The following is a 20577-nucleotide window of genomic DNA, read 5'->3' as shown; positions in this document are numbered from 1 at the left end:
TGTAGAGCGTCTAAGGTGCAGGGACACGTTTTTTGGTAATTTTTGCGACCAAAGACCGTGGCCCAGCGGGGGCATACCTGTGGTGCAGTCGCAAAAAAAGGGGCTGGATTTGAAGGAATACATTACCAGTAGATATGGTTAGAGGCCGGTCACAATCACAGTCAATTAAATTAGGTCTTCTCATTCCCTTTAAAAGCACTGACCTCCCTACCATGTGGCAAAGACAGTTTGACCATAATTGAAACAGCAAAGTGGCTCAACTAGAAAACCTTGTGGGGAAAAAAAGGAAAACTGTTGTGAGTGGCAAATACTGTAAATGTGCTGCCAAGATGCATTATATCCCATTTTAAGTCGAATTAATTGTAAATATTGAAATCTCACAATCGACACAATAAATCAAATCTGTGAAAAGCCAAGCTTGACACTGATAATAACACTGAATATTTTCTAAGAATAGATAATGTGCAGCAATTACTTCAGATGTGTGTTTCCTTCAATTAAAATAAATAGAGAGCCTTTAGGTCCTACCTGAAACAGCAGTTAACATTTCCTTTTATTAAAAAAACAGCACTCACAATTAGTGGAGGGAGTGTGGTCAAATTGAAAAAGAAAAAAACACTGCATGACAAGGTCACCGGCTGAAAAACACCGACAACTGTGTCAACAGTTGATGTAATTGTGGAGGTTATGGATTATGATGTTATTGTTTGGTATTCAGAGGGGATAATTAGCACTGCCATACATTCAGTGCAAACAGCCAGGAGGTTACTTCTATTGTTAGGAAAATGTATAAAGACATGTTGTCTGTCTATAATAACCACTGTCATTACATTAATTGAACAACCAATACACTAACTTTTTTTTTCTTTAACCATGGTGGCACTAAGTAGCTCGATGCTGTTTAATTTTTAACATAAAAAAAACTGCCACAAAAATGACAAAAAAAAAGCTTTTGCTACAAGGTTGAAGCCAAAGCACTCAAATATAAATAGTTGTATTTGTGACTTCTAAGCAGGGAGCCAGGAATATACTGTGCAAGGTGCATTTAGAAACAACATCACTCAGGAGACAGTTTCATTAAGCATGAAAAGCATTAATTTGGACTATAAAATCTGACTGTAAAAAAATGAATATTTGAAAATTGTTCATCCATATGCAATAACATCTCAAAATGCATCAAATAATCATACATAAAATTAGCGTTTTCATTATTCGGCCCTTCTCTCATTCTTTTCCCATTTGGCGAGCGATCATCACTCACATTCACTGCATACTCACATCTCACACGTTTCTACATGCGTGCACTTTATTTATTCATGTTACATATCACTCATTTAGCAGCTAACTAAACTAAACTAAGTATTTTCCCCTCTGATGCCAGACTGTGTTTACACCTGAATTATTTTCCGAGTTAAATTAAATGCAAAATCTAATCTCTAGGACAGGCACATAAACAGACAAATACAAATTATGGAGAGCCCACATGAAAACACAACACAAATTTATCCAGATGATAAAATATGATGTGGCTGACATTGCCTCCTATGAAAAATTATTGGCATAAGCCAACATGTCAGCAGTATAATCATGAATGATGTGCGGAAGAGAAAGGTCACAGCTGAGGACCGCGGCATTATGTAGAGGAACAGCTAAGCTCTTTAGCGCCCTGACTTAGATGCAGTAATTCAGTATTGAAGACTTGGTGTCTTACACATACATGCTATATTATTTTAGTCACACAATGTGACAAAGTGCAACAGATGCAGCATGTCTCTATAACTGTATACACATGTACAAAATAACACCACATTTCTACTCTAGAGCAGGTGTTAACAAAAAAAAAAGAAAAAGCTACCAGTTTTGTTCACTCTCCATTTAGGTCGAGGAATTTCATATTATCATGGAAGTGAATGACAGACCACCTACCAGAGAACGAGCAGGTGAGGGTCCCCACAATAAATGTGGAGCAGCATGCCTGGCTGACTGTACTGCTGCACATCCTTCCTGTCATGCTTTGTTATAGCTCGACCCTCAGATTCTATCTGGCTCTTTCCTACTACCAACAATACCATGCAGATTTTCTGCCACGGTGGCCGTTGGGATCTATTAAGCAGTGGCCAGGCGAAGTACGAGCAACAACAGCGGCCATTCAGTGGCTCCCGCATCAGGTGGAAATCGCAGAAGTATAGCATGACAATCAGAAAGAGCTGAATGGTGGGCGTACGAGTCTTATCACGAGCAATTTCATCTCCTGCCTCAGAACTTTGCATCTGTTGCATAGTTTTATGTTAATACTCTTGAAACCGTTATATCCTGTTGACCGCTTTATCTTTCATCAAGGCTCGTCTGCTCAAGTGACACAAATAGCCGATAATTAAGGCATATTGCAATTAAACAACAAAGAATCAATGTTCTGAATGCTTTCAGCTAATTACACAATATTTATACATCAGAGTGACAACAGACACACCACACTCACCTTCTAGTGAAGATATTTTGAGGTTAAACACAAAACACACACACATATCACGTAGCTGCTGAGGATGACAAGTAAAATAACAGTGCAAGTTCTGAAATATGTAATTACAGCATAGAATATATTTCTGTTTGCTGCTTGTTATTTCTTGCCTATCCAGTCATGTTTGGTTATTATTAGAGTGTTGCTGTATTGACTGTGGCAGAACTGTGACAAAACCAAACATTAGGTTGATTTTAAGAATAGTAAACCATGAACCTCGATATTTAGTGGGGCTAAAAGTGACACCACCACGACCACGTAAAAGGAAGTAGTGGTATGATCCAAGCAGGGGCCCAATGTATTTTTCCAATTAATTAGAGGATATAACATTGCAGCTTCTTCAAAGCCAGAGTGTGGATGCAGTGACATGTTGCAAACAAGCAGTCCAACCAAAAAGAAGGCAACAAAAGCCACCGGCCATCACTATTAATCACACCACCAACAATGGCACGACTAATAACCTGACAGGCTTGTCTTGCTGAAAGAATATCATTCTTAATCTGAGAGGCTGGTGCCCCTGGAAAAAAAAAAGAAAGGAAAAGAAAGAAAGAAAACAAATAAATAAATAAACCAGGGCAGGACATGAAAACTACAGAGCATGAACTGTCACACAAGTGAGAAAGAGCAATCTGGCCTGTGAGATTCCAATATCTTACTCTACAATGACAACTGGATCCAATCATGGCAGAACACTTCAGTGAGCCGGGCAGGCAATCCTCCAATCAGACCGACACGTCCAACACAAAATGACTTCAGCTTTACTTCCACAATTACAAATAAACTGAGAGGCACTGTATGTATCGTATGTTTAAAACCTCGACGCTGGAGTTGGCTGAGCAAAATAATCCTAATAAACAAGAGGGCGATCTACAAAATACAACGCATTTCACCAAAGTCATTCAAATGAACCAGGTGAACATATTATTTTGCGCTGGTTTGGCATATCTGTCTAAAAGTGTTAAGTATTAACATAATCATGCAGCTGTAAAGTTGCATTTTACACACAAAAGACACAAACTGGATTTTCTAAACATGTGGTATAATACTTCAAATCAGAGATGCGTGTACAGTATTTATACAGTAGCTCTGTTTGCAATAAGTACACACACCCTGACACACCTGCACCTCTCACTTTTTGTTGGACAAATCCCAGACAGGATGTTTGAAGGCAGAAACACGAGTCGGGTGGGTGAAGGTGCTGAGAAGTAATGAGAATTCAACACTGGACAGCAAGGTGATGTGTCTGACAACACAATGGAACTCATCACCCTGATTAAGCTGGCCGTCCCTTTTTAATTATTTCCAGTATTTCATTCAAATGCAATCTCAAAAAGGTCACTGTTAAAAAATTAGAAACGCATTCCTCATCTGCCTCTCGAGCTGCCACAGGCACTCCCTCAAGTGATGACTTTCAGAGTTAAGTGCCTCTCTGCTTCATTCAAAATCTTAGTTTTTCACATTGGAATGGGTGGAGTCTGTGTTCATATAATGTAAAACCAGAACAAGGCTGTCACGTAATCAAAGGTCAGACTCACTGTTGGTTTGTGCTGACCCAAGCCACTTACTTTGTCAGCGACAGAACTAAACATTTTTTAAATGTTACCAGTTTTTTTTATTTTAAACAGTAACTATGGTAACACAGACAAAATATATTGAAACATAGGCTACAATGTACTTTTACATATTTGAGGAAAAACAGAAACATATTCATTTGTGTGTGTATATATGCACATACGTATATATATACTGTTTTTTTATTTTTATTTTACAGTTTTTGGCTTCCTGTTTTTCCACCAGTGGAGCTGCAGCTGCTGCTATAACATACCATATTTCATTTTTGATCCTTTCTATAAGGTTCATGAGTAAAGCCAAACAAGGCTGATATAACACAGCCCAGTGATGCATTTGCTCTGATGTACCAAGCACACATTAAACGTGTGTGTGCTTGTGTTGCTGTTGTTTCCCGCCCCCCCTCTTCCCTGTGTGTGTACACGCGTGTGCGTACACAGAGCAGCTTTGATAAGAGGTCTTGAGAGGTATAGTGGAGGTCCATGCCCTCCTCTCCTCTGCTCTCTTCTCCTCTCTATCCTGGCTAGCAGGCTCTCCTCATTACTGTCAGTCAGCATCAGGTTTAGCAGTGCCAGGCTCCTGCACAGCCCTCTGTCCTCTCTGCCCTGCCAGCGCTAGCCTGCCTGACTGCTGCCATTGGTAAGCATTGAAAACCCCTCAATCCCCTAGAAAACCTAATTACTCTCCACCGGCAACCAAGGAGACCGGAGCAGAAAAGAGGGAGGTCAGGGAAAGAAGGAATCACACACACTGTACAGTGTATGTAAACTCCATTTATAAACATTATGGCAATTATTCAAACAAAAGAAACGTGTGTTCATGTTATTTGCAGTGGGGGGAAAAAAGAAAAGAAAAAAGAAATACCCTTGCATCTCATTTACATTTACAGATCATTTATCTTTCCATTGGAGACTAACTATTGAAGGAAAGCTTTCAAAAAAGAGAGAAAGTGTGAAAAAAAATAACATGCAAGAATCAAACTGAGCATCGCTTTGACTAGCCGTTAACTGGGTCACTCAGTTGGTGATTGTGTCTGACCACCAAACAAACAGTCATTCATATGTCTGTGCTCTGGCCCCATTTTCATCTGGAGCAGTTCCACTGAGGCCACTGAAAGCAAAGGAGCTGACGGGTCAGGGATTTAAACCCATCTCCAGCTTCAGCACAGCAGCCATTACCACAGGGGGAAAACAACTCCTTGCGACATCCTCCTTTCTAAAGAAGGCTTTACTTATGTTGGCTGCACATCTGTTTTTTTTTTCCCCAGAGGTGAGAGGACAGTGACAGCGAAGAATTCCCATCAACTTGCTTGTCACTTTTCCGTCATCCTGGTCCAAGTTTTCTTTGCTCACTATCAGGCCGGCTTGGTCTCAGTGAAATGTCAGTGTGTTAAGTGTCAGTTGTAAAAACCTATTTCAAAACTGCGTTTATTTTGAGAAATACAGTAAATATCTTTTTTGGACATCATGGTCACTCACCGGGATAAGTCCTGTGCCATATGCCCCGAAATGTGACATTGGGTTTTAGATAATAGCTTTTACAAAGTTCATCTCATTCCTCCTCTTTCCCCACTCCGTGTTTCTATCTGCCTGGCGGAAATTCCTTTAAATAAGGAAACATATAATAAGAAATAATCTTCTTTCACATTATAAATAAATACTTGGAAGGACTCAGGGTTGCAAACGGTGAAGCTGAACAAACGATATTGATATGACATTCTGCTCTACATTAAGGACTTTTGTCCTTGAATATTCTTTCAGACTCGTGCAGCTGTGCAGATCTGAGTTGGAATGGAGGGAAGCTGGTGCTTTTAATAAATTCACAGGGACATTCAAAGGGGCTGGCAGCTACGGAGGTTTCATTTTCCCAGCAGTGAGCTGTGTCATTTAAAATAAGGATCATTTTGAGAAGGGGAATATCATAATGCTAAATCTAGATCAAATAACTGAGCAAGGTGTAAGACTGGATTTACAAGGCCTTGTAATCCTGAAAGACTAAAAAGAAGCAGAGGAAAGAGCACAGAGAGAGAAAGGGAGGACGTGGGAGAACATGTACAAGTTTGTTTTGAATTTGTATATTAAACTACACAACTGTGCCTCTTTAATACGGTTTGTGAGTGAGTGCAATATCATGTCATACACAACAAAGGCGCAGGGGATGAGAATGTGTATTTTTTCATGCGGCTTTATTATTAGACTTCATTAAAACTTAAGACTTGAAATCTCAAGAACCACAATACACCTGAGAGTCTTTTCTGCAGGTAAGAACATTAAGTACACACACAGGGGCCCTGAGAGACACGTGTGGGATGCAGACAAGTGGAGGAGGTGGGGGAACCGGTCAATTTGCCATTCACATAAAGTGTGTGTGTGAGTGTGTGCGTGTGAGTGAGTGAAAAAAGAATGTAAAAGGAGAAAAACGTGACGTGGAGAGACAAAGCGTTAGACAAAAAAGAGGCCAAAAGGAAGAGAGTGCACAACACTAACAGTAGGCCACGAACAGGGAAGCCACACAGTCACAGCTGTCACAGGCTGGAGTAAAATTTGGGACAACGCTTTGATGGTATTTTTGACTGATAGCCCAGAATTACCTCAGCCAGTGTACTATCTCAGTTAGCCGTGCTCCTCGCTGACATTGATGCAAGCGGTTTAATACTAGAGAGAAGTTGCAGGAAAGAAAACTGTCATTACAAACAAAAAACTGTCATCACAAATGAATAGATGTGCGCAACACACATCTATTGGTGCACAAATCCACTCTTCTTTCTGGAGCCAGAATCCTGCCAGAATCACAGTGACAACCTGTTTCGGGATGGTTTACGAGGCAAATCCCTTTATGAGGTGCAAGGAAATGCCCATTGCTCTGTAAATGGCAACCATTCGCATGGCTCTGTAAATGCTCCTTCTTTTCATTTCCATAACAAGCTATCAGAACTCATCTCCCACTGAAGTGGCCACAGTCCCGCTGGCAATTAAAATCATGCTGGGACATGCCATGGTTGTGTGTGACTCCACTGTGGGAAACAAAAGCAGCGGCAGCAGCGGTAATGACGCCAACAGTTGAGTGGTAAATCTCGAGCAATGTCGGCAGAAACCGGTGCTTTGATTCCTCAAGGAAACTGAGAGAAGGCCTCGTTTACATTTTTCACTATGAGCCTTACTGAGAAATATCAAACAAGGAAGACGGCAAGGAGCAGCATCATCTCATCTTCATCTTCTTTACCACTTCCTATACAGTACGCAGCCACAACACTAAAAAGACATGTAGGTTTTCTCAGTACAGTAATACAAGAAATTTAGATGAGGAAAAGGAGGGTTTGGATAAATGTGATGTACATTAAAATAGTTTTCAGTCAGTATATGAACCTGTGTTGAATGTCATGTATCAAAAATACATAAAAACAAAGAACTATAGAAAATATGCTACAGCAACAGTCTCTTAAAAGCTCTTTAGACACTTGGGCTTCCCACAGGGTTTTATCAAAAGAAATGATTATGAAATTTAGTATCAGGCTTGTGAAGCTAAACTTGAAATGAGCTGTAGTGAACCATCAGGCCATGGCCTCATATTTAAAGAGCGGGGTGGTTGTTTGAAGCTGCATCGAAACACACGCTCATAGTAAGATGAGAACGCATCAGGTTCTGTCTGATTCAGCTCAAAAGGTGATTGACTGATCGATCACAACTTGTGTTGGCTTTGCAGTTATTAATGTGAGCTGCACATTGCAATGTCAGGAAAAAACACGTTTTTTTACACTTAAAGGCAGATTCCTCCCAAATTCCTTCGGGTAACACTGCCGATGTCTTGTTAAGACATAATATCAAATGGTGTTAATAATATCTGTAGTCATATCCATATTTTAGAAATAACCTCCAATAATATCAATATTCTGCATCTATCACAAGGAATGGCACCAAATAAGAGCATGTTTGTCACCAAGACAGGGAACTGAGAACTGATGTTTGTTGTGAAACTAAACGTTGAGACACCAGCACATTTAAAATCCTGGCATTTTAAAGCTACTTTTAGATGCCTATCTAATAAAGCCATGGCTAACCCCAGCCCAGCTGAATAGGCTCGAAGAAGGCAAGGCATAAATGAATGTGCATAAAGCACTTTGCATCACATCATCATTGTTTAATCCTTTTCATTCTCATCTGTCAATCATCCACAGATGCAACCTAATCCCTGAATATTTGCAGCCTAGTCTGCATTGATACCTCCAACACGACTTGTAAGCACAGCTTCTTTTTCTAATACAAAATGTTTTTTTATGTCCTAAGATAAGCTTTATCTGTTTGTTATGTGTGTGCCAGTTTGCATCTCTGTGGCATGTTTGTGTTTTTGTTTTTTTTAAACAACAGATCCTATAGTTACCTGACATTCTTTCCAAATTTCTAGTATAGAGTCACGGACAAAGAAAACACATTATCTAAATTAAACATTATCAAGATTTTCAAAGGCAGTAGGTAAAGCTGATGCTATCAGCAGCCAGTGACTGAAAAGTCATTCAAGAACATATCCATGTGTCATTATGACAGGAACCTGCAATCCAGGCACAACGCTGGCCTTCCTAAACACAAATGTTTCACACTAAAAATCCTTCAGCATTGTTGGAACCTATACAAATCTTCTTAGCAAGTCGACTTTGTCATAGATGTCACATCAGATTTAAATTATATGTTCTCCAGGCTGTCTACTTTAGTACAGCCTAATGATTAGTTGTTGCCAAACTCCGGTCTGTCTGTCTCTGACCGCCTCTTTACAGTGGAACTGCCTGTGGTTTTGGGGCAGTGTCAGTTATTGCTGCTGATACAAGTTGTTTTTCCTGTGATCCTGTCATCCCGGTGCAAACACCTTCAGTTGTTTACAGTGAAATGTCCTCTGTGTTCACCTTCACTTCCTGTCTGTTTTCAGCATTGCTCTACGTGCTGTACATACTGTATAGTTTTACCATACTGCAGCATTCAGCAGTGGTAGGTCATTGGCAGGGTTACTTGTGAGGTCATTGTTAGCCGTGAGAAAATAAACGCTGATTGGTCTCGTCACGATTTGCTCCCCGAAGCCCGTGCTACTGAGGCACCTGCCAAGCCGAGATTCTTTAAACAAGAACGAAGCCTATTCAACAGCTGCATAAGCAGCCAGGCAGACAGTGAAGGGGGAAAGAGGGACAAAAGAAAGCAAATGCAAGACAGAAAGGACTTTCTAAATGGGAACCTCAGAGTGGGACCTCTTTTAAAGGTCTTAAATCAATTGAACATAAAGTACAAACCCATGCAATGTTAATCTATCTGGCTTAATCCCATTGCTTTAAGATCCTTTATAATCCACATTCAATACAACCATTTTTCTTCTCTAACAAGCATGCCCTATAGCCATTTTATAAATCATTCGTACAAGGCTTTTGCAGTGCCACAAATTCTGTTATGGTGTCATTATTCCACTGAGTTATGAATCACGCAAGGTAGAATGATAAATATGTTTTAGACCTGTTGAACAGCTCAAAATATTGTATTTCTCTCTCTGAGTCACTCCTGAAATAAGAGTATAACGCTGTTAAAAAAAAAAAATTAACAATAACCATGACAGCAAGAAGAGTTCCTGGTTCACTTAAGAAACTGGAAGCATCATCAAACAACTTTTATGAGCAAGCCTCAGAAGAGAAGAAGTTAAAGTGATATACTCGCCATGTAAGAAAACACTGGTAGTTTCTCAACCATATGCCGATATCCTTAAGTCATGTGCTGTGGCTTTGAAAGCCTGCACTGCCAATTCCTCATTTGAAACCTGAACAACTCTTTAACAATGGCTCTCTCTGATCTGGTGGGAAGGAGAAAATCTATTATCGATTTCCACCTGGTGTAGGTGGAAAAAGCCCTGATCGCAACGCTGAATAGTGCTACACTGTACTGTGCAATAGTCTGCACATTAAATGCTGGGGGATGGTGTGAGAGGGCATGTCAACAAAGCCCTTGACTACACCACAGCACCATCTGCGCACGCTGAATATTTAATTGTCATTAGAACTGCTCAAGACCAGTAATCAAGAAAGGAAAAGATAATATGCATCATGAGGAGGTCATGCGACAGTTCCTGTGTGATTGGAGTTTGGCTCATTTTTTAAATCATCTATTGTTTTGGCGCTAATTGGGACAATCTCCGCATGCACGCGCTACAATTCGAGATATTTCGAAAATCACTTATGTCATTCAGTCCCATTCAACTGCAAATGCTACAGAAAACAACTCAACAGACTTATAATTCAGCCAGCAAATGTAATTCATCACTGTCAAGTGAGAAAAGAAGTCAGCAATCATTTCTTGCCAGTTCAGTCAAGCTAATATAGGGCTAATCACATACAAAAAGAAACCTTGCCATTTCACATTAATGTGCACCCTCAAAAATGCTGCAATAGGGTGTGAATTCTCCCGACACCAAACTTAACCAAAGTCTAACCAAAGGCCACCACTTCACCACTCGCTGTGTATTCTGCAGCATTTGACAGACAATAAAGCTTGATTTGATTTAATAGCAGACTGAAAGTGGGATCCACTGCTACAATGGAGATATACTGTGGCAATAAGACGGTTCATTTCAAGCTATTTGCCATTAAAAACAACTGTGATGAGGGATGAAGTACAAATGTAAGCATAGCAAAAACTGAAAAAATGAAGTAGATATGAAAAACTGAGGTAATACAAAAAAAACTGTAACTTCAATCATGCTGAAAATTCCCTTTAAGTGTAATATGTCCAACTTTAATTGCTTTGGCGAGGCAGCATAGACAAGGTGAGAAAGTTGGAGCCAGACGAGGTATTTCTCTACAATAACAAACAGACAACCGCTGCCTATTTGTATCTGCTGTGTGAGCACACAAAATTAGGTAAGCTAGTGACATGAGACATAATCATTTTCTTTGAGCAGGGTTAGTGACCAATTTATTCTTACCTTAGGCTGGGCGCGACGGGGAAAGGCAACCTTAGGATCAATCTGAGAATGAGAAGAGAATAGCAAAAATGTTGTTAAAGGAGAAACTGTGATATTTCAAGGGTGAAAAGCAATGAACAGGTGTTGAAAATATTTCTAAAACCTAGAAAAGAAAAAGGGGAGCCCCGAGAGTATTGTGAGCTGTTTTATTGAGCTGAGCACAAGAGACCATTCACATGGTTACATTTTAAATCCATTGTGGTCAAGAACAAAATAGTATTTCCATGATAGAAACGCATATTTGTAATTTCATGTATTAAAATGTGATACTTTTAGCTCGCCCTGATGATAATTTATCTGAGCCATTAAGATTTACAAAAGCTGCATAATCAGCCTGTGGCGATTCACACAGTCTGCCTTTGAATTTTAGAAGCTGCATTCAAGAGCTGTCGAAAATTATTGCAATTGCATATTAAGTGCACATGAATGACCCAACAAAGTGGCAATAAGTAGAGAAGAAAAAAAAGAACTGTTTGTTACACCGTGGTCTGCAACATCAGATGTGAGCTTTGAGATTTGAAATATTTTTTCAACCTTTGTCCCACAATCTGATCAGGGTTATGTTATTTTTAGAAGTTATTTATAAAGAGAGACGGGGTCATGATTACAGGTAGTGTCACGTCCCAACAATTCAGACCAAACAAAGAGCAAACAGCACTGAAATGTTCGAGTTAATACTTTTTCTAATATTAAATCAATTCACAATGACTAGTTCATTTGTAAAATACCATTAAATGCACTATGCAATAACAGACCCTCATTAGTCACTACATTAATCCCTGCTCTAAAACAGCCAATCACTCATATTTACTGCTGGCCAATTAGCTGGCTGCTTATTAATTATGATGGTGCAGATATTTGGCCCAATAACTGGTTTGACTTCAAGTTAAGTGAGTCAGGATTGTCGGCGCGAAGACCTTTAGGTTAAAAACAAAACAGCATTCATTTCAATAATTTAAATCGCAATGGCACCACAAAATTTGTTATAATGATGATTTGAAGGAAGTCGGCCAATATCACTGACCTCATTACTTACTGTAGCAAATTATCTACAATTGATGGAGCTCAATGACACATTCTAGGCACTGCATTCATTGTATCGGGCAATGCAGTGTTAGAAACCACATATCAATTACTAGTAATTACTGCCTGTGTCTCCAGACCAAAATATTGATACTACCAAATTATGTGCCGATGCTATACTGATATATATTAAGAAAGAACCAGTGCTGTTACAAAAATACTTGTTGTGCTGGAGCTGGCCTGGCCGTCGCTCTGCTGGTCATGGTTGCGGCAGAGAATCACTTTTATTTTAGGCATGAATCCCTGATTGAATATGACAGGGAGAAAATGAGAGTCTGAGGCCGGTGATGCCTCCAGATATTGCCAAATAACCAAGAGGATGCGTCAGATCAGCCTGTTTCTCCATCTTGTGCTTGTTATTTCATTAGCTTCATTTTCCTCGTTAATTTCACTTGGATGAAGGTATGCGGTGGGGGTGTCTCATCAACCTTGCACTTAGAATGAAGAGGAACTATCACAAACAGCAATGTCATCCCCAAATTGTCCTTGCCTGGATACCTATGCATTCCAAAAAGAGAGCTTCCAAAAAAAGAAACGGATCAAATTCCTCTTTTGGCAGAGTATTACTCATTTGTATTTAACAAAGAATCCTTTTCATGTGGTTCCATATTTATTTGCAGCGTGTTATACTGAAATATGTACAATCAGTATACCATTACTATTGGTTAAAGTTGCTCCTTGAGCACAGATGGATTTATTTAAGAAAATATATACATCTCTGTCTGCTGAGGAAAACAACAGAGAGAAAATGAATCAAGGAACAGGAGAAGAAAAGACACCATCTGCACAGATCAATTAAACCATTGAGCCTGACTACATTTTAATGTGTTTGAAGGGAAACCATGATGTGCAATGTCATTGTCATCTTTTCTGTCAGTCTCAGTTATTACTGTTATCGTTCTAAATCAGGTCAAAATGAGAAATGAATTCAATAACACCTGGGTATGGCAACCCTGCTTGTAATGAATTTCATTTAAAGATTTGTTTTAGCACTTAGCCCCAGGCATAACCAATTCAAACTCAATTATTTTGTGCACCCTATTTGAGCAAACACAACACGTTATGCTTTGAATACCAAAATCCTATACTTGGTAATGTATCTTACTTTTTAAGCCAATACAAAACATATCAAATCACACTTCATTACACTGCTTAAACTAATAGATTTTTTCCGTCCTGCTGAGGGGTTTCTGCTCACTGTGAAGACCCATGTTTGCACAAGAGTGCACTTTAACACAGCAACAATGGAGCTCATATAGTTTTCTGTCGGTCTGGTTTTTATAATATTAGAATTACTGCATGGGGAGAATTGCAGCCACAGAACTGTATTAAAATGAGGCTGATACCGAAGATTGTTTAAATCACACTCGGAGCAATGCAAGCAAATTAGGCAATGAGGACTTACTAACCAATCCTTCTGAGAAATGCTGTAGCTGTACCTTTTTAGGTCACAACTTATGATGAATGACTCCTTTGAGAAATTTAATTTATGAGGAGGGGAGATGTTGCAATTGTTTTTTTTCCTCTCACTTTACATATTCATGTGATTTCTATGTTGAAAGTGCCCTAATACTTAAGGCCATAAGTTAAAATAGGCATTACGCTTTGCACTGTGTAGCACTGAACCACGCATCATGTCGTCTCGGCTTCACCTGATACTTCCTTTCTGAAACCTTTTTGTTATGTAACACATACACCATCGGCTTTAGGATCACTCAATCAGACGTGGGCATTGCTCTTGTTTAAGTAATTCCACATACAGTACTTGCACATCTTATTTCACTCAAGTCTATATTCATCCATCAATGCCTTCAAAAATTTTAACACTATTTAAAAAACCATTAAGAAAAGTACTTTTGTTAATGGGCTTGAGGGGGAAAAGCACTCTCCTGTTCTTGCTGTGTGCTATTGCTTTCCCAGCAGCTGAACGCAACAAGTTTAGGCGTATTCTCTATGGCTTGTTGAAATGAATTCTGGGAACAAATCACAGGCTGATGTCGAAGTAGAGCAGGCAATTTTAGGGAACATGTGTACCAAGAAGCATATTAGAGCGCTTCAGCACAAAATAATTCCCATAACGTATTAAGTGTCATAAACTGACGACACATAACCGTAGTGTAAAATGTGAGACCTCCCATCCAGCTGTAGCCGTATCACTATCATCTAGTAGCAGTAAAAGTACTTTATTAATCTGCCTCTAGGAAATTTTTATCATGGAAGCATCACCAGCAGTGCACACAAACTAAACAGCGCATAGATATTTGGAAACCTGACTTGGAGCTGAATGAACAATCTGCTCTGAATTTGAATGTGCTCCACCTTTGAACATTAGGTTTTACTGGTTGCGAGATTAGCTGCTCAGAGCAGAGCTATTAAGCAGGTAAACACCCAGAATTTACCTTTTGTTTATTGTTTTCATACTGTGGAAAATGTGAAGGTCATAGTGATCTCAACAAGCATTCAGGGTTGATTTGACCATTGAACAACAACATAGAAAATCTACTAAATCTATGACGACGATGTCCTTTACTATGAGAAGGGTTTTTACAGCATGCAAATCAGATTTTCACGCACATCTGCATGTTCAAAGACAACAAAGGTTGCCAGACATGGACATAATAACATATAGTGATTGTCAGAATGACTGGAATTAATGGTAAAGCTGGTTAATGGTAGTCCTGTAATCAACTAGCTGATTCACAGAAAATCCATTTGCTACCATCTTGACAGTCAATTGTTTTGTTATATGTTGAATATGACCTTGTCCAATATCAACAACGTCCTGCCTTAACATTACAGAATATCAGATAATTTGGGGTTTGAACAACTGGTCAAACAAGATATTTGATGGCATCACCTTGGCTATAGGAAATTGATATAGCATTGTACTGTTTTTTTGTATTATATAGGTCAAAGCTAAATGGCAATACAATTGACACTTGCAACAAAATTTTAAATCAACATGTTTTTTTGTGAGAAAATCTTATTCTAACAGGTCGGATTAGGTTACAACACCATCATCTTTTATCTACAGCCATCTGTAGGATGTATGAGCTCCTGTCTCCCATTGATTCAATTAATGCAGCCAGTGCCTGTTATGTACATTTGTCTGGCACATCTCTGATGTGATGTCATCATCACAGGCCTCTGCAATTACTTTTGCAAAATGGCCATCTCAGGTGAATCTTTGGTGAATCTAACCACGTTCACGAGGAGCACGAGAGAACGAGGGTGACATGTTAAAGAAGTGTCTCTCACATTTGTTATACGTTTGATGATGCAACATGATCTCACACAGAACAAAAGTGTATTTCCTCAAGACATCACACAACATGATATGTCAGCGTAATAAATGAGAGCCGACCAAGAGGAATCCCTGCAACCCCTACCCCCCCAATCTTTTATCTTCCACAGCCTTTTACTACAGGGTCTCAGAGGGCTGCTTTTGCATGCGACTGTGAGAGATCAGGGCAGGGGGAACAGCATATATCTTAAGTTCACATCTTACAAAAGGATTTCATATATTAATGCGGCTCCTGGGTAAACTCTCTTCCTCTCTCTTAAGACATATCTACGTGGGCCTGATGATGTGGTGTTTAAGCTAAAAGGAAAAGCCTTATCAAAGCCCGCAGCTTCCCCCAATTTAAGTGTGTGAGCAGGTCCACAGGTGCGCGCGTGCGATACCAACGGAATAGACAAGAAATTACAACATAAATGTTTCATATCTGTGCTGTCAATCTCCACTGATTTTTGCCTTGGAATAACACCAGGAAAAAGGCAAATTTGTCCATCCGTTTTTTCCCCCTCTCTCTTAAAAATAAGCAACATCATTATGAGTATGATCCAGATTCACTGATATCTACACTGTATGTACTGACAAGAGACAGATACAGCATGAACTAATAACGCCTTCAGCTATAATTAACTGCGGAAAACGGAGCACCTGCTATACTTAAACAAGAGCGAGTCAGAGTTTAGCTCAATAATTTGACTTCACCACCAAAATCCTGCCTGATGAACAGGCTTTAGATTTGTCCAGAACAGCTGTTTGTCCAAGCCTTTTCTCCTCCTTTCCTCTTGGGTTGTTTCCTGTCTCACCTACAACATCAAAACAGCGAGCACAGGCTGACCTGGGAGTCATTCAATAAAGGCTGGAATTACGCCAGCACCACATAGAATATGTTTATCTTACAAGAAACATAGATGTCTCCGGGTCTTACAGGTTGCAGTGAATTAAGACTGAGGCCACAGAAACTGCAATGAATGGTGTGATTCATGACATGAACAAATTTATATTTTTGCGTTTAGTTGTCATAACCTTTGGTAGGCCCAACAAGCCTATTTTATCAAGTCTTATTTCAAAAAATTGGGTTCTAACTGCTTCACATTAAAAAATGAAAACAACAACCTGGATTCAATCGACCTGCCTTGTAAAGCCCTGAACTGTTACTTCTTAAATGCAAAATCATGTAATATGATCTCTCCTGTTCATACCGGCCTGCCTTGAAAACATCTTCAGGAACAGATGCCATGAGTTGCATATTTCTAAACTGAACAAAGCATCATGAAAAATGGTAAATATGTTCTGAATTACCAGCATGTGTGTTTTGAAGCCCCAGGCTGTTCTTCCCCATATGTCTCATTCACATTCATCCTAGTCTAAGTGTTTTCATAACCGGACCGAGAGCACAGCACATGATGAAAAAAAAAAAAAATGCAAAGCCAAACTGCTGATCCACACTGAAATCCATTCGAGGCATCAGTACAAGTAATAAACTAATATTTCCTAATAATAGGAGCTATAGTGTGCCTGATTAAACTCACACGTTTGACTATAACTGTGAAATAAAAATGAGCTCAACTTTGAAAAAACAAGGGCAAAAATGTAAATGAAGTATGATTTTCACTTTCCCTGTACGAACACTCATAATACCGCATGAGTCAACTTGTTCACAGTCACAGCACCTCCAGCCACTCGCTCCGTTCAAGGTTAGGAGGGACAAAAACACTGGTAAGGATTCATTCAAGCACTGCAAAAAAAAGTAGGAGGCTAATATCAAACCAACATCTGCAAGCGCATCAAGAACCATCCACATCTTGCTGGACCAGTTCATCCTTTTCATTATTGCTGAGCAACTTCATAAAGAGATATGATAGATCCCAATGCAATGCAATCTTGATAGTGTGAATGTTAAAGATATACAACAGCTCATCAGATACAGCCCAGTGACTAATGGTTAGGAAGGCAACAAAGACAGCTGCCTTGGGTTTGTAATCTTCTACTGCATACTGACAAATAAACAACAACACATTAGCAGATAGAAAATATCCATTTCTGCATGCATTTGAGTCAACAGGATCTTTGGTCTGTCAGAAATGTCCTGCAAAAAAAAAAAAAATACTCCACATGGTTTCACTGTGTTGTTAATTCAGCCATAGCCATGACTTATCTCTATTATTACAGGTCTATCAGTATTAATCCATGTTTAGGGGTATACACGCCCTTGGAAACAAAGCAAATAAATTGCACAGAAAAAAATTGTTTCATTAACACCAGACAGGAATGGAAGTCTAATTGGGCTTCATATCTTTTTAAATATAGACTGTATAGAAGTCAACATCCAAAATGATTCTGTTAATAGTCATTAAAAACAATTTATTCAGGGTAGCCTGGTGGCCTAAGGGTTTAAGACACTGACCATGTAATCACAACATCCCCTGATCAAGTCTGGCCTCTCTCTCTCTCTCTCCTAATTTCCTGTCAGCTCTCTACAGTGAGCAGTCTTCAATAGGGGGAGGAAAAAAGGCCATGAACATTTTTGAATAAAACTCCACCGCCAAAACACTTGATTTTCTTTTTTTAGGGGAAAAGAAACACCTGAGAGGTCATGTTAAAAATAATTTTTAACGTAAAGGAAATGTTTCACGACAAGCTTTGCGTGACTTCGCCTTTTTCCCTTAGCGAAGCATGTGCAACAAGTTTAGAGAACTTTGCTATGGCTGAGCACTGACGTCACTGTTCAGAGACAAAGATGAATGCATGTCAGACACTGAAATGTCAGTGCTCAGGTCATGGGGTGTGGTACTGTAGTGTCAAACCTCAAGAATATGACATAAGTCGGCCAAATGAGACCACCAGCCTATAGTAAGTGTGATACTGTCATGTTATTGTTAATGTGCCTATCTATTGCTATGCTTGTATCTTTTTATATGAATATAAAACAGAATTAGCTCACAATTGCAAAATGGTAATTTCACATTACTGACTTTGCATGCCATTTATTATGCTACAGAGGGGTGAGATAAACCTTTATTTCCAACATTCACTATAATGCCTATGTGAAAATAAATAGGCCAACAATGCTCTACACTTGATTATGACATTACATCTAAGCTGCAAGCAAAAACTATTATGCAATCAATAAATCAGCCACATCATGGAGGTAGCAGTGTTTTAAGACTGTGGTATGAGCAGGGGGGGTCAGTAAGTTAAAATCCAATGAATATCTAAATAGAATAGTTAAAAATGCACAAGGAATTTAACTATTTCCTGCTGCCTTCGGGCAAGGCATTGCTCCATTTATCTGGAATAAGCACAAAACTGGGCTTTGTAGGCCAACGCCCAGGTGTTCAGAATATTTTTTATGTGCAAACCTTCTCTCATGCACACCCCCCCCTCCCTCCGACCTTTGCTGTAAATATATATGCTGTCAAGCTGTCACAAAATTGTTCATTCAAAATGTCAAGCTTGAAGTTATCAAACTGCTCCAGATTCTGCATCAAAGTACGTTTGCATTGTTATCCCTTCAAGCAGCCCCTTAACCTGCCTCTACATATGCCCCTCTACAGATGTTCTGCGAGGTCTGCAATGCCATTAGTCTTACTTATTGGTCACTTCAATGCCAAGAACCATGTCTTCTCTCCATATTCACTCATTCAAAACTGAAGCACCATTGTATGTTTTTATCACCCCCATTACCATAATACAGCTGAAAGGGCCTGTCATTATACTTAAAATGCACACACATAGAAAGACTCAAGAACAAAGTTTGAGTGTAATGAAGAATAGCAAAGTCTGGTATGGATTTCATGGGTGAGGGAGATGAGGCCAGCTATCCTGCAACCCGAAAGTCTCAATATATTTTTGATTTAGCGCTGTCAATAATTTTGTAAAGGTGTGTGTGTCTTTTTTATAATGGTAAATAATTCATTTTTAGACCAGTAGAAATACTAAACCCATAAGCCCTTTTGGAGAAGTAAAGCTTCCATCACTGAGCTGCTCTGAAAACTGGCCAGAGAGCTCAGAGCCCCCTAATATAAAAAATAAAATTAAAAAAAGAGCAGTGACATTACTACAGACTTTATAGTTGAAAGAACCGGAAGGAATTAAAGTTAGGTCCACTGCATGACAAACAGCAAGTTGTTTCAGCTCTGTGCTAATCACACTGCAACCCAAGAATATGAATAAATGAACAACAAATGTTAAATTTACATTACTGGTCATATCCTGTAGGGATCTGGGGAGCATCCACATTATATGCTGCTACTTTAGAAAAATAACCCTCCATCTAGGATTGTCCCCAGTAGTGGTAGCACACACAGCAAGTTTCCTCAACATGCACTGTTATTCCATTTCCAAAATTATGCTGCCGTTTCTGGATAGTGACACTTACTGAGTGGAAATCGCAGACAAATATTGAGCTGAACCCTATCTAATCCATCACCACAGATATCTCTCAAAAACGACTGGCATGCTTAATTATTTATGTACTGATAATTTCAAGAGCCAAGTAAAATCCGAGTTTTTCAAAAATGAGAGTTTGGGAGTATGAGTGAGAAGCAATTGTCATTTTTAGGCAAGTAAATTCACATGGTCCTTTCAAACTTAATACACATTCACAATGTGAAATATATTGACATATTCCCAATGGATTGCTTTTTATGGTCAAATTATTCCACATATCAGTAATCAGTTATTTAGATTCATGTATTTTTGCTGTTTCAAATAAAAGCTGATTAATGGTCTTCAGTTTAGTGCACTCACAAATATGAGCTCTGTTTTATGACATAAGGGAAATGTTGTTTATTTTTATGGGAAGTGTTTTAAACCTTGTTTTCACACTTAAAGTATCAGTGCAGTAGGCGTGATCCAATATAATATCTGCTGGGTCAAACAGTAGCGAGGCAGCAATTCTGGACAGGACGCCCTTCAGTGGAACATGAGATATGTGCTCACTGCACATGTGGCTACAGAGAAGAAGGGGGCGTGTCAGCCCCATTCATCCACAGAAGTGAAAGTGAACACATAATATTCACCCTGGAGTTGTGTTTTATTGCTAGGCTTAGTGTTGATGGGACTATCATACATTTAGCCCTTATACGTGACCTTGATCCACACAGGCTGTCAACCTAAGAGGTGT

General features: G+C 39.2%; 1 protein-coding gene across 18 annotated transcripts in view; it reads right to left on the bottom strand.

The window, feature by feature from the left end:
- The window catches only part of LOC146974363 (RNA-binding protein Musashi homolog 2), a 226014-nt gene that overhangs the window by 203835 nt on the left and 1602 nt on the right, over positions 1 to 20577 (bottom strand). For all 18 annotated transcript variants that reach the window (XM_085797610.1, XM_085797621.1, XM_085797614.1 and 15 more), the window contains one exon: positions 11036 to 11077. In XM_085797610.1, coding sequence (XP_085653736.1) covers positions 11036 to 11077 — 42 coding nt within the window. The remainder of the gene's footprint in view (positions 1 to 11035; positions 11078 to 20577) is intronic.

Source organism: Trachurus japonicus, chromosome 14 (genome assembly GCF_045865225.1).
Source record: "Trachurus japonicus isolate A0001 chromosome 14, Traja_1.0".
NCBI lineage: Eukaryota > Metazoa > Chordata > Actinopteri > Carangiformes > Carangidae > Trachurus > Trachurus japonicus.
The sequence above is the reverse complement of the archived record's forward strand: the minus strand, read 5'-3'. Positions and strand labels throughout refer to the sequence as shown.